The 16,129-nt window shown below is 38.8% G+C and overlaps 1 protein-coding gene across 1 annotated transcript in view; it reads right to left on the reverse strand.

Moving 5' to 3' along the window:
* The window catches only part of RUNX1 (RUNX family transcription factor 1), a 212,184-nt gene that overhangs the window by 53,954 nt on the left and 142,101 nt on the right, over positions 1-16,129 (reverse strand). Inside the window, exon 6 of the mRNA XM_026664211.2 lies at positions 6,933-7,124. Within this exon, the coding sequence (XP_026519996.1) occupies positions 6,933-7,124 (192 nt within the window). The remainder of the gene's footprint in view (positions 1-6,932; positions 7,125-16,129) is intronic.

Here is a 16,129-nt window from a genome sequence, read left to right on the forward strand (position 1 = left end):
GGCTTTAAATTTCTAAACACAGAGAAACATGTTCTCTTTTATATAGAAAATGAACAGTATTTGTGGAAGTCAACAATATCTGATTATTAAGCTGCATGAACTATTTTTATAAGAAAACTACTAAACCTGTTAGAAATCCAAATTTCATTTTAACCTTTCATCTTTTTTACATTTTGTGGTGTTAGTTTCCCTGCTTGTGAAAGACCAGACAGAAAAGTAAGTAAAAAGCAAGCAATGTGCTCTCATGAGATCTTTCTACATTTATAACCAACCATGGCACAAATACGCCTCTTTGTTCCACTATATCTTACAAAGTCCCTGCATGTTATTCCCAGTCTCTTCCAGATGTTAGCTGCTTAAGTGATAAAGAAGCATTCTCTCCTTATTCTGATATAGTTTTTGCCATCAATACACATTGACACATTTAACTAACCATTCTGTCAGCTTGCAATCAGGAAATTCCTGGTCCATTGAGCACTTTAGGCTAGATGAAACCTGTCTTCCTATAGTCCCTAGACCTGTCCTCCAGGACCAGTCAGGCTGGGAAGTGGAAGAATAACCAGTCTGGTTTTGAAATCAGTCCAGCTAGCTAACCAGTAATGGGGGTATGGACTAATCAGAGGAGGAGGAGGAGGAGAATACTGAACTCATGGTAGGATTATGAGGAAGTCAGCAGTTTCTCCCTCCCTCTATGCCAGGAGTGTCAAACTGAATGGCCGCATCTGGCCCATGACGTAGCTGAATATGGCCCGCGCAGCCACGTAAAGCCATGGAAATTGTAAAGGGGCAGCCCATGTCACTTTTGCCAGGCCCATACTATCCTGGTGGGTATGAGTGCATGCAGGAGGCAGCAGGCACACACGCACACAGGCCCACCCCATCACGGCGTGCATGCATGAGCACAGGAGGCAGCAGGCCAGCATTGCCTTGTCCATATCTCACCCATCGGCCACCACCTCCTCCTCCTCCTCTTCCTTGTGGGTGAGGGGACGCAGCCGCCACTGTCATCAGCAGCCTGCTCCCCCTCTCCAGCTGCTGCCCTGTGATTCTTGCACTCCACAGCCTGCTCTGTGCCTGGCAGCAGAGACTGCTTCAGCTGCAGCCTCGGGGCTCCCCAGTGACTTCAGTGTGTCCCACCTCACCCTCTCCATGAGCAGGGGCTGCTGCCACTTCCAGGCACAGAGCAGGCTGAGGAGCATGAGAATCGCAGGGCAGCGGATGGAGAATGGAACTTTTGTCCAGCCATCTAGGTGAAGGGTTGGTGTAGAGCAGGTGGCGATGAGGGAGCAGCCTTCACTGCTGAGCATAGAGCAGGCTGGAGAGTCTGAAAATCATGGGGCAGCAACTGGAGAATGGACCTTCCAGCTGGTTATCCAGTTGAAGGGCTGGTGAGGTGGGGACAACAAGGGGGCTACCATTGGGAAACCCCAAGGCTGTGGGGCCTTTCAGGTATGTGTGTGCACCAGGAGGGAAGTGTTTGGCAGCAGGGGCTCCGCAGTTGGTCCTCCAGGAAGCTCCAGCCTGGCCCAGTCGAGCAGGAGTCAGCGGCTGCACATGTGCACAGGCTAGCACATGCCATCCCATCAGGTGCGCAGGTGCACAGAATGCAGCCAGGATGACAGAGGTGGGGCCTGCATGCGCATACGCCCACTAACTCCTGTGTATGCATGCGCCCACCAACTTTTGAATGCGCATGCACCTTTCAACTCCTGCATGCACATGCGCCCGCCAACTTCTCTCCCCCACTGGCTCAAGGAGGACAAATAGAATGCTGATCTGGCCAGTGGAAAAATCAACTTAAACACCCCTGCTCTATGCTATGCAACCTCACCTGCCCTCATTAGCTGAGAGGCTTAATAGCTGGGAAGGTAAGTTATTTATTTATTTAGTGTATGGCATCTATAGAGGTCATGCAATCACCGATACACAAATTTAGTTTAAATAAAGCATCAACAGATAGATATAGATATAGATATGTGGATGATTCAATATAATGGATAAAATATTAAATTAAGATGAAACTATAATAAAATCATCAGAATATGGAACCATAGCACTGTAATGGGATGGATGTTATAATTCAATATCTAAAGAAGCTCAACATCTAACTGTTTCTAGTGTGGCTGTCATGAAATCATCCCAGGTGCCTTGGAATTTTCTGATGAGACATTCTTGAAATGTGTGTGTTATAGTTGTTCCAGAGCAGCACAGTCAAATTGCGGGCTCTTGGCCATTCTCCACTTAATGAGCTTTGCCTTAGTTCTGTTCTGTCCTATCCTGATTCGATTCATGTGGCTCCATATTTTTTGGGGAAACTGCCCTCCTGGAAGTGGTTTTGTTGGATCTGTGTGATCTGTTTGGTTATGATTATTAAAAGTTGTCCATCTTAATCGGCATTCTTCATCTAGATCTTAAGACACTGGTATGTTATTCCAAATGGGTTTCCTAGACTTAAGCCTGGTGAGAAGTAGACAGTACATATTTTTATACTTATTTTATGTATTGGAAGGTCTCTAGAAGTTGATGGCTTGTTTATCTTATACCAGTCTCGGACTGTCTGTTGTTGTCACCTTAGATCAGGAGGGGCAATGTTAGAAAGAACATGGTGCCATGAGAGCAATGTGGACTTAAGGGTTCCGGTTATTATTCTCATTATATCATTACGGTGAACATCAATCTTATCTGTATGACAACTTCTTTCGTGTATAGGTGCGCAGAAGGAAAGTGACAAAAGAGAACATCTGTTTCAAAATGTCATCTCTGATGCCAAGGATCAGCTGATCCATGAGACCAGGGACCTGTTGGAAAGGAAACATACCACTTTCACTTGTTTCCTCTTCCAGCCCAGTCAGGTGGCAGAGTTTTAGTTGAACAGGACAATTGGCTCTTGCTTGTTAGGTCTTTGATGTGCAAAGATCAAAAGATCATTGAGAAAGCTGTTGTATCTTCCCCTCAGTCCACATAGGCAAAGATGGAGTGAATTCTGCTATAGTTAAACCTGTGATTACTCAGCTAGTAATTTAACTTGGTTTTGTTCTGTGAACTCATCACTTTTTGAGCAGACAGGAAGGGAGGATGCAAATTCTGACAAATGGCTGCACCTATAGCCATTATAGTATAGCCATTTACCATTTATCAGTATAGCCATTTACCATAAGGACTGCAGGTCACAGCAGCGTGTTTGGTGGATGGGTTCTTTCTTGCAGACATGTGACACTCAGAAGAGTCAAGGAGTTCTATCAGTACTCTATACTGTGCAATACAGCAAATGTCCCAATGCTGATTTTTCTCTAATGTCAGAGGTTCCTAGTCCCCAGAAAGGAGGCCATTCTGTTTTTCGGTGTGTTCTTCCCCATACTTCAGTTCAATATTTTCCACCTATCTATGAACTGGTACAAAACTAAAGCAATATAACTTTTTCTGTAGCAATGGATGAATCTTGTTTCTTCCATTTTTGTAAAAAAAAAACATGCTATCCTTATTACAAATTTGTTAATCACATTTAATTATTAATTTAATTATTAATTATTGTTAATCATATTGTTAATCATATTTAATAACTGCAGACTACAAATTAGATATTAGGCTATTTAACATATTCGTTCATCTATTTACACTTGCTATTCGGGGCATGAACATTTTAATTTTTATATATTACTATAGCTCCAGAGAAAATTGCAATTGCAAAGATAATATCTAGATAATATATGAATATATTGTTAGATATAGAACATAAAATATAAGCTAGAAAATGAGTTTTGCTATTAAAGCATTGCAGATTTTCGTCATATTATTCTATAGAGAAGTAAATTTTAATAACATCAATGGATCTTAACTGTCAAATAAATACAACTGAAATTAAGCTGATGCCCTAGTACAGCAACAAAGTGATCAACAGTAAAAAAAAAATCTGGTCCTCCTTATATTTTGAACTATAATTCCAAGTATCCCTCATCATTCACTATGCTGAATAAGATTGATAAGAATGGTAGTTAGCAACAACTGGAGCACCACAGGTTCTTTGATCGAACATTTTTGCTTTTACTGCTTATTACCTTTGCATATTATGCTTGCATATTACTGCAAACAAATCAATTTGCAATCCAGAAACACACTTAATAGCCAAAAAAATGTATATTCTTTTGAAGCGAACTCAAATGTTTTGAATTTTTGTGTGCAGTAAGTGCAAATGATCTGTTCTTTATAAGTTCAAATTTATTTCTGTATTTGAAGTAATAAATTACTTAGAAGATAGGAAAATATAGATTTTTAAAATGAAAAGATTGGAACTGATGTTTTCTTGTTATTAGAATACTTGTTTTTTGTTAAATTATACACAGAGATAAATGGAATAAATGTGAAAAAAAGAAACTATGATAAGTATATTAACTAAGTTTAATAAATTCAAGAATAAAGCTAAAATGAATTACGAAGATTGCTATAAAAAGATTAACACCAGTTTTTATGATCAATTGAATAGATTAATTTATTTGAAATTATAAATGATTTAATGTAACTGAATGGGAAAATACCATGCGGAATCTGGCCTAAAATCCATACATGTTACGTAGTTGTTAGGAGATTATTGTTATGAATTTTTAAGGTGATAATTAAAAAGTGATAAATTATTATGAGGAATTAAAGAGGAGTTATTTAAATGATGTATAAGATACATTCAAGTTAGTAATTACAGGGGAAATTTTTTGAATGATTTCAATTAGGATGGAATTTTTGGAATAATGAAATAAGATTATGCGATGAAATTGCAAATGTGACAGATAAAAATATAAAGTATAATGAATATGAAGATATGAGAATTATTTAAAGTAAAAAGAAATAAGTTAAGAAATGAATAGAAAATATATAAAATAAGTTTGAGAAAAATATTTGAGAAAATTTATAGAAAATATGTAATGTAACGATATGATATGAAATCAAATGTCAAAGATGAATATGTAACCAAGGTCATGTTTGTATGGAAATGTGAAAACCTGGAATCATGCTGTTCACTAAAAAAGATATTTTTGAAATGTGAAAAAAGAAAAAAACTTTTTAACAAAAAAAAATGGAATACCCTTAAATATATATTCTAAGTGAACAAAAATAAAATATTCATTGGCATGTATCCAGGAATGGGATTCAGCCAATTTGGGCCGGTCCAGGCGAACTGGATATTAGATTTACACCTGATTCACTGAACCGGTAGTTGAACCGACCAGCTGGCCCTGCCCATCCTGCCTCTCCCCTGCCAGGAGTCTCCATGCAGCCCATTTTGGATGTAGGTAAGTGCAGGGTCTGTGCAGAGGCTCTGCAAGGGTGAAAAACGGCCCTCCCAGAAATTCTAGAAGTCCAGAAACAGGCCTGTTTCTGACTTCCGGAAGGCCTCCGAAGCCTAGGGGAGGCCGTTTTCACCCTCCCAGAGGCCCAAGGGAAGCCTCCAGACTCTGGAAAAGGTGAAAAATGGCCCTCCCGGAAGTTCTGGTAGGGCACGCCCACCATGGCCACGCCCACCCAGCAATCAGGCAGAGAAGCGGTTGTTGGGATTTTTGAATCCCACTCCTGCATGTATCCATTAAGGATGAACTCTTTCAAAACAAACAAAAAAAATGCTTTGAAGGAATTCATAGTTTTTCTGAAGCATTCTGAAATAAAGCAGGTTGCAAACCAAAGAGAATAGCAGTGAGGAAGTTTAGATGTGAATCCTCAGATTAATCCCCGTTTACAAACAAATTATGCTCTAAAGACCTCTCCTGAAGTTTAGAGAAACACTCAAGACATATATTTCACAGTCTCTGTGAACTTCCCCTCAATGCAAATCTATGGAGACTGTTGCCTCCATTATTTGTACATGAGAAGATAAAAATCTACAACCCCGATCTAAAATAATTCACTATTGAATCGTGAGGGTGACCATGAGAGAATGGGTTCACAGTAAAATATATGTAAAACAACATGTGAATATCATTTTTTTCTGTTACTGACTACTCTTAACACAATGCAATGTATGATATGAACAGTAACCTTTTTATTTAAAAATCTGATAATCTTGTTTTTATAAAAATAATTCTTAAAATATTGAATTAAAAATAACGCTATTGAGCTACTATATTTAAAAGTAAAATTTTTTACTTCCTTTTATATACAAATGCTTGAAACAAATATTTGGTCACTCCTGATGTTTCTAAAGTGAAACAGCCTTCTAAAGTGAAACAGCCTTCTAAAGAGAATTTGGAACCGGTGATTGGAATTGGAATTTGGAAAGTGATAAGACTTGATAAAATCAGCGTTTTCCCTACTTGATGCTCCTTAAGACTGAAAGGACTTTTCTCTAGCAAAAGCAGTAGCCTGTCCCCCCCCCTTACACATTACTTTGTGTAAGTTTTACGATGATGTAAGATAGCAATAAAATGGGATGTCCTCCAGGATAATACAGAAATTTAGAAATGGGGGGGGGGGAGTAGCTCTTAATAATATTTTGGTCCCAGGGATGACAAATCTAAAGAAGTAATCTTTTTGTGCAGCAGGAGTTGTAGGAGGAAGCAGCAACAGCAGACTTGCTTTGCCTTTTAAACATCCTGGACATTCTGTATCCATCTCACTGACATTTCTTAATTTCTGATTTAACTGACTGTGTTGGTAAATGTTACTGTAATGTTAATATAAGATCCAAACTGTTGATAAATCAGCTTCTGTACCATACTTTTTCTTTTACAGACTTACAGAACTAAATATATCTTTGGTCAGCTCTAGCCTATTAATATGATGAAGCTGTGTCCTTATGATCAACATATGTGTACCATATAAAACCAACAGAAAGAATAATCATTCTGAAAAGCCATCCTATATAACCAATTGTGTAAAATGACTCCAACAGGCAACAAGCAACCTTTTACATGATGGGAATGGAGTGGGGAGAAAATTCAGATGCTTACCCTGAATCTGACTCTGAGGCTGAGGATTAAAAGCAGTTGTGTGGTTCAAGGAAGCTCTTGGGTTGGGTGCCGGGGCTGGATGATGTGGGCTAACCCTTATAGCTGTGCGACGCAACTGTTCCAGTTCACTCAGGCGCTCTGAAAAGGACAAACTTCCAGTCTTTGTCTGCTCATCTAGTTTCTGACGATGTCCTATTGTGGAAACATTGTGGGTGGAGAGAGAAAATGAGAAATTGTCTTATTGACACACACAATCTGAGGCTGTATGGTAATTATCCATTACAGCACTCAGAAAACCAATGGTCTGTTCCATATTACTTAAGCATGATATCAAACAGTCTAACTAAAACCCTACATTTCAATGGAAGTAAGACTAATTTCAGCTGGATTGGAGTAGAAACCTTGATCCCACAGAGAAATGCATACATAACTCTACTAGTTCACACTGTACATTATAATAACGTCTGACAAGCACTACACATGCCTATGCCTATTGTACTTATCAGGTGATAACAGGCATTTTGTGATTAAAAGGGTTGTAAGTTGTCACCTGAAATATGACACTTTCATCTCTTATCCTCTCTATTAATTTATTTATTCTTTGCTAAAGATTAAAGAAACAAAGTAATATACTTCATGAGATTCCTATCTGTCACTATTTTTTACTCCATACCATTCTGTTTTAAATTTATTTGTCACAGCTTATTAATCTTCATCAGGGTAGCTGGGGAAGACTGGGTCTGTACTCCAAGAGATAAGTCGCAGACAGGTTTTTTTGTAAAGCTCAAGAAAACATCATGGAGCTTGCTGATTCTTATGTGAAATAAGTTCATTGTATTTTATTCTTTTGCCCATTAGAGTTTTAATTCAAATTTAAGACTGTATACAATAGGCTGCAAACAATCATCTGTAAAAGGTAAGCATATTCTGCAAGTCTGGGTTGCAAACATCGAAACCTTCATTAGGGTTACAGATTTTTTTTAACCCAGTAGAGCTATTCTTTCACACACACCCCCCCAAAATGAATTTTCATGAAGGTAAGAAGTTAGCAAAATTGAGAAAAATGTACACTTAAAAGCAAAGTCTAGTAACTGAAATTAAATTTTACAACTTGTGTTAAAGTTCCAAATTTGAGCAATGTATCTCTTCTTTGTTCTGCCAGACTCTTTGGCACAGTCTGCCAGAGATAGCATTATAATGAGCTATCAATTATCTCTGGAATGAAAGAAAAGCAGGACATATCTAGAACTAGAAATGAATTTAATATTGCATCCATTAATTTATACAACTTCCCTACTGCTCTTGTAAAAACAACAACAGCTCAGAGACAATCTTTTCTTTTCATAATTTTGTAGTTCAAATGGAAACCATCTTCTTATGTACAGCATATCCAGAAACACAAATTGGAATTTGAACTCAATATTTGGATTCTTCATATATTTATTTGAATGCAAATATCTTTATTAATGTACAACCTGTGTACATATACTCATAGTTAAAAATAAAAAATAAGGTAATACAAATAAAATAATAAAATAATACAGAGATTATTACCAGTGCTAACTTTTGACAGGCACCCATAACCTGATATTGTTTGGTTTTTATTTTCTAGTCTGTACATACTCTCTCCCCTTTTGTATAGATGTGATATATAGGTATTGATAATTTAATGCAAAAAATTGAACAATCCCATGTAATACAAACTGTGATATTTCTGTGATAGTTCAGTCATTTAATAATAATGTATTAATTTGGGAGTTGATGGACCTCTCACAAAGGTGTTGTAGCACCTTCTTACCTACACTATCCTTTCAGTGCTTACTGATTTTTATTCAGTTTGCAAGGGTAAAATATTCTCTTTTAAATAGTAATCTAGATATAGACCAATACTATTTTTTAAAAAAATCATATAAAGCAATGAAGTATCCTTTGAACTCAGTTTCTAATGGCTACATAGACAATAACATCTCCACATTTTCTTTTTGCAGCTAGTTTGCCATAGCCTGGTTCCAAGAAGTTGTCCAGTGTCATCTGTGGTAAAAATAACATGAATGCAATTTAAGTCAATTGTGATAATGAAATATTCTGCATTCTAAATAAGCTTTATTAGAGCGCCTATATAAAACACCTCTATCCAGTGGTGGGATTCAGTGGTTTGGGTGAACTGGTGGTAAAAATTCTGGCTGGCCCCGCCCCACCCAGTTACTCCTCATCTCGTCCGCTCACCCTGCATAGGTGCTGCTGCTCTCCGTCTGGATCCCTGGCTTGCCTCCACCACATGGTCTCTGTGGGCCAGAGACGCTCTCCATGCACCCCACCTAAACTGCCCTAATCTGCCTGGGTGAGTGATTGCTAGCAGCAAGGCCTGAATCCTGGCCTAGCTGCCTCCTATGTTACCCCAGGGTCCCTGAGGCCCAGTGCACTTGCCTGCCTTCCCCGCTGCCTTCCCGCTGTCTAAGGTACTGTTCTTACCTTACTGTTCCATCCGTAGAGCGCTGCGGCACAGACAAGTAGCTGCTGACCTGGAGAGCACATGGAGCTGCTCCACGTGTTCTCTGGTGACCTGTTTTCACTGCTGGGAAAGCAAAGCGTCTTGTGCAGCACAGTGAAATTTAGCTTTGAGTCCTGCAAGTCCCACTCCCATTGGGAAAGGGCTCCAGGCGGCAGAGAGAAGCAGCCAGGTTGAATCCTGTTTCTCTCTGCTGCCCACAGCCCTTTCCCGATGGGAGTGGGACTTGCAGGACCTAAATTTCACTGTGCTGCACAAGACGTTCTCGCTCTCCCAGCAAGAGCAGCAGGGGAGATAAAACAGGTTGCCAGAGAACATGTGGAGCGGCTCCATGGGCTCTCCAGGTCAGAGGTGGCTTCTCTCCCCTGCTGCTCATGCTGGGAGAGCGAGAGTCTTTTGCAGCACTGTGAAATTTAGCTTTGGATCCTGCAAGTCCCACTCCCATTGGGAAAGGGCTGCAGGTGGCAGAGAGAAGCAGCCAGGTTGAATCCTGTTTCTCTCTGCTGCCTGCAGCCCTTTCCTAATGGGAGTGGGACTTGCAGGACCCAAAGCAGCAACTCCCGGTTGCTAAAGTAAATTTCGCTGTGCTGCACAAGATGCTTTCCCAGGGCCCTGAGGGCTGCCCTCCTGGAGCATCGCCACTGCCACTCTGGACCTCACCTTCGGGATGGATCAGTAAGTCCTTGCTTTGCTCCCTGGGAAGGGCTGCATCATGGAGGGCTGTGTGTCTGAGCCAGGCGCTTTCTCTTGGGCCTCCTGCCTTGCATGGGGTGGCGGGAGGAGAAAGTATGTGGTGGGGAATGCTGCAGAGGTGGTATTCAACAGGTGCTGACCAGTTCTGGAGAACCGGTAGTGGACATTTTGAGTAGTTTGGAGAACCGGCAAATACCACCTCTGACTGGCTCTGCCCCCATCTATTCTCTTCCTCCTGAGTCCCAGCTGATCAGCTGGGTCTTCTTTCGTTGCCCTGCACAGGAGAAGGGAGCTGGAAAGCAGGTTAGCGGGATGGGAAAGAATGGGATTTTGCAGTAACCTTCCCCTGCCATGCCCACGAAACCACACACCACACCCACCAAGCCACACCACGCCCACCAAGCCACGCCCACAGAACCGGTAGTAAAAAAATTTTGAATCCCACCACTGCAGTTCTTGCAGCCAAAGCTGGGAATCCCGGGATGTCTGCAAACTTGCGTATGTATGAGGTTTTCTGCCTTGAGCAGAAAGTTGAACTACAAGACCTCCAAGTTACCTTCTGATTCTAAAGTCTCCAAAACAAGGGAATTTGCTTAAATGGTGTGTGTGTGTGTGTGTGTGTGCGCACACACACATGCATTGGGTTAAATAAGCTGGATGACAATGGCGGTTTCATCCAAAGAAGTTTTTGTTTTAGGTGGGTCTCACTCTTATAGCCTTTGAAGGAGAGAGGGAAGGAGGAAGGGAAGGGAAAGAAAAAGAGAGTGAGAGAGAGAGAAAAAAGAAAAGAAAGAGAGAGAGAAAGAGAGAGAGAAGGGAGGGGAAAGAAAGAAAGAAAGAAAGAAAGAAAGAAAGAAAGAAAGAAAGAAAGAAAGAAAGAAAGAAAGAAAGAAAGAAAGAAAGAAAGAAAGAAAGAAAGAAGGGAGGGAGGGAGGGAGGGAGGGAGGGAGGGAGGGAGGGAGGGAGGAGGGAGGGGGAACGGACAGATGGAGAGAAAAAAAAGGAAAGGAAGGAAGGACCACAAACCCTAGCACTAGACATGGCTTCAGAAGATGCTTTGAAACAGCACAACAATCTAGGGCTGGAAGGGATCTTGGAGGTCATCTAGTCCAACCCCCTTCTCCAGCAGGCGATCCTTACAGAATCATAGAACAGCAGGGTTAGAAGGGACCTTGGAGGCCATCTAGTCCAACCTCCTGCTCCAGCAGGAAACCTTGTATTGTCTGGATTATTTTGGTGCCTCTAACAGAGAGGAAAATTGCCAGAAAGGAAAAGGAGTTTACTAGGACAAGGCTGCTGCCATACAGAGGAAGGCAGAGATAGCCCTTGACTTATGACCACAATTGAGCCCAAAATTTTGGTTGCTAAGCAAGAGCGTTGTTAAGTGAGTTTCACCACATTTTACTCAGTCCTTGGCTCTAGCAGTCATGTGCAGTCTAGGGAAGAACATCTGAAGGTATGTGTAATGTTCTAATGTACAGAAGTTATAGCTAAATGTGTGGCAGAAAGTGGACTCCGGGTATGTTTTTCCAAATGCAGTAAGTGAGGTTGAATGTGTATAGTTTTAGAAGAGGGGTGTGTGTGTGTGTGTGTGTGTGTGTGTGTGTGCGTGTGTGTGTGTGTGTGCATACACATACAGTATATATATATAGTAGTTAATGTATCTTTTTATGTGCCTATACACTCTCTATATGGTGTAATATGCATGTATACATATGGCACACACACACACACACACATATATATGATTAAATAGTGTATTTTGGATGTTCAGTAGTAGTAAATAAACAGACAGGGAACTTGTATCTCATTGAGGCCTTTGAGGCAAGGAGAGGCCAGGCAAGGCGCCCCTTGACATGAGTGACGTCAAGTTGGCCATGACCACCCAGTCACATGACCACCAAACCACGCCCACAGAATCAGTAGTAAAAAAATTTGAATACCACCACTGCCTCTATCCTAATCTGTTCTCCTCCAAATTAGGTATTCTGAAAAATAAAATAAAATGCTTATGAAATCTGAAATGAATGCCTCATGTAATATAGTGGTTGAGGTACTTGAGTGCCACTTTTTTCTCAGCTTGGCCTATTTCAAGGATTGCTATTATAGGGATTAAATGGAAAGAGAAGCCCATGTAAGCTGCCCTGAAGTCTTGGAGAAAAGATGGGCTGTAACATTAAAAAACAAATAGCCATTAATAAGAACTAATTCACTAAAATAAAAGTTGTGTATTCAGTTAAGTCAAAGTTGTGTTAGTAGGCCTTGGAAATGTCTAAAAAACATGTATTCACTTGATAGTTAAACTAATTTCCAAAAATGTTCTCTCTCTCTCTTCATATACGTAAAAGATTTTACCTAAAGCAAATATTAAAGCCAGTCAAATTTAAGTATATGTTGTATCACCTTATTCTACTCACTAACTGTACACCTACAAAAAAAAATATAAGACTATAAAAAGCAATCTGTTAAGACAACACTAAACTTCTGTCTGAAGAAAATTGTTTCCTTTTCAGCTGTTATCTATTCCGTTTCCAGTGTTCAGAGTGTGGTCATCCTCTTTTTTTGGAGAGCTCCCAAACTCAGTACTACACACATTAAATAAAAAGTGCCAGGAGCAGATCTGTCTAAGTGCATTTTCCTCCTTCTCTTAGAAACCATCCGGAGAAATAAAATTATAGGCAGACCTACAAGCTTTGTTCTCCATCCAAACTCTGATAATCCATTCTGGACTTCTCCCTGCAGACTATTAGCCAAAATGCTACATATTTTATATCAGCAAAGCATTATATCATCCATAACATTACCGGTTTATTGCCAGTAAAAATTTCCATACCACCATTTTCTTTCCCCAAACTTAAAAAAGCTGTTTGTTATTGATGCTAACTTGAACTGCAGAGAACAAGGAGTCAAATTCTCAGTTCCACTAAAACAGCTATAGGTTCTGTAGCACTAAAAATCCCCTTACATTTTTTTCCACTCAAAAAAAACAACACACCAGAGCCACCCACCATTTTGGGTGAATTGAGTTGGTTGAGCCATCAGACTTTACAGGAACTCAAGCTCAGGAGTTATGAGGAAAGGTGCAGCAAGATTTCTCTCCACAGAGCCACAGCATTGTAAAACAATACAAAATAATACAAAGAGGAGGCAAAGACTTCCTTTACAACAGTGTCAATACAAAGCAGTTCATTTCTCCATCTCTGCAGGTCTTGGAGCAGAAGCTGCTCTCCAACTAGGAAAGAATTCCCATGTAGAAATGCCCAAAACAGCAGTCATAACAGTAGTGCTAACATCAACAAAGATGTAACCTTATGTAATCTGTGTGTACAGGTGAACACATGAAATAAATTCCAGCATACAGAATTTTATGGAGGCAGGCCAATTTCCCTGATGTGAAATCCTTCAGCAAATTGCTGACAAACAGCTATTCCTCATCATTTATTTATTTATTTGATATATTCCCTGTCTTTTTACATTAGGACCACTGATGTCAATCACTGTGGTAGATGTATGTCTACAGCTACCCCTAATAACGTAACAGAAGTACTTTATTTCCAACCTGCCTTTGAGGAGTTAAAACCAGTCACTGACCAAACTGTGTTAAATCAATAGGCACTCTACTAATGAAAAGATCCTCTATGCTGTTGCTCATGCATGCCCTGAGTCATCAAAACTTTGCTTAACAAATGGGATGGTGGGAAGAAAAGTAGATTTTTCTTTTGCTTGAATGTTTACCCTTACAACATGAACCAAAATAACCCAGTGATAAAACTAGTGACCTTTCATTTCTTTGAAATAAATGTATTTACATTTAAAGTCTAAAGTGGGTTATTTAAGAAAAAGAATTTTCAATCTTTTCACTGTTCAAACACTTCATTAGAGACAAGCAAGACTTCAATTTTATTCATTTTCCCCATGTCTTTAATGGTTCTGTTTAATCTTAAGCAATATTATACCTTTCCCTGCCTTTTTCTTTATAGCTGCAAGGAGATATAGTAAGCTACTATGTAGAGTTTTTAAAGCAGAGTTAGAGGAGTTTCCAAACAGCATACAGGCAGGTTATTCTTCCCCTTATTTTTTTTGGCTTCAGATGAACAGCACAGAAGGAGTCAATTAGTATAAATTTTCTTTTTCTTTTTTTAATTTTATTGAATATAAACATTAAAAACATGGATAAGCTGACACTAGAATTGAAGGATCAAGATGAATCAGAATACCATAAAATATGGAATAAATTTTATTACTGGAGAGACATGAAAGGGAGTTCATAAAATTGAAACAAGAATTTAAGGTGAAATAGGGAAAAGGTGAGGGACCTCGTATTTGAGGAATAATGAGAAAGATTTAAAAACTAAATTAACTTAGATTAAATGTATATATGTATATAAATATATATAATTGTACATAACTTCTTTATCTTTCTAAATTCAAAATGTATTGACAGAAATGTATGTCAAAGAAGACCACCACGTTCAACTAGTATTAATTTTCAACAGTGAGGTGGTGTGGTCATCCCAAACTGTTAGTAGCAAGACTGAAAAGACATTTATTTTTATAGTTACAATGTACACTGAAGATGGCACTTAATTTTGTTGTATGAGATGCAATGACAATAAAGTAAACTAAACTAAACTAAATTATTGAATCAATAAAAGAGGATTTTATAATTATTTAATTTGAAAATCTGTCAGAAGAATCTATTTACTCTCACAAAGGCTAAAAAAAGTTAGAACCTGACAGAAGAAAACTTATAATGAGAGCTGTAGAGGCTTCATAATCTTACATCTTTCTAATCTTCCCTACCCATTGAAACTCTTACCCGTTTACTACCACAATGTTTCTTTGTCTCCAATTCTTAGCATCCTCACCTATAAATATTGGCTTTTGATTCACTGGCTGCCAGCCAAAGAACTCTAGAAACAACAAAAGACTTCTTGTTGTTATTGTTCTGTAGTGATAAAGTAACTTACTCAAAATGGGTGGTGCAGTCTCAGGAAAGGACTTAGAAAGTATTAAGTTAATGCACAGTATGATATATGTATGTGACATTGCAGAAAAAAATTGCTCTCTATTTTAACTGCAGTAGGTGGAAACAACAAAGGCAGAAATATTGTATTGCTAAACTGCAGAACTGATATAAAGCAGGAAAACAAACTTTCTGAATTTAACTCATAAATTCATTTACACTTACATCCATGCCAGTCATTATTTTTCATTTTTTCCCCTTCATTTCATTTTAGTTCATTGACACTGTCACTCTGCAAATAGCCCAGGGAAAGGAATATATCTGTGAAACTTTCTGTATTTGTCAGTTGGAGTTTCTAGACACTTTATTTAGTATTTTCAGTTAGTGTCACCTTGAAAAATTTATCAGGTACTTGTGATAAGGAAGAGGATACTCAAATGAGGAAACATAACTAAATCCTGTTTAATAATACAAAGCTGACAGCTTGCATGAAGAAAAGAAAAGCATGGGTCAATGTTGCCTTCCATTTTTAAAACTCCACTTTCCTATATGTATGTATATACGGTATGTATATGTGTATGTATGTATGTATGTATGTATGTATGTATATGTATATGTATATGTATATGTATATGTATATGTATATGTATATGTATATGTATATGTATATGTATATATATAAATATAAATCTCACTCTCCTCCTTTCTGTTACGCTTGTTCTGTTATTTTAATTATCAAAGATAGTTTGGAAAGGTAGAGTATAAGTGATAAGAACAAGTTGAAATAAGGGCTTTAGCTTTTAGACAAAGAACAAGGTAGGATGTCCTCTGAAAGAGGACAAAATTAATCTACACATGAAAATGTTGTGAATTTTACTAAATTCTGTCCCTGGTATAGGGTGGTCTATAAATCAAAACAAACAACATTTTCCCCAGTGTATGATCAGCTTGGGATCCAAATCCAAGTTATTTTTATCTCTCAAAGGACATCTATAAAATTAACATTGTTTAGACTTTGCATATATACTC

Source organism: Notechis scutatus, chromosome 5 (assembly GCF_049901735.1).
Source record: "Notechis scutatus isolate UNSWTSFEM ecotype Mainland chromosome 5, rNotScu1.2, whole genome shotgun sequence".
NCBI lineage: Eukaryota > Metazoa > Chordata > Lepidosauria > Squamata > Elapidae > Notechis > Notechis scutatus.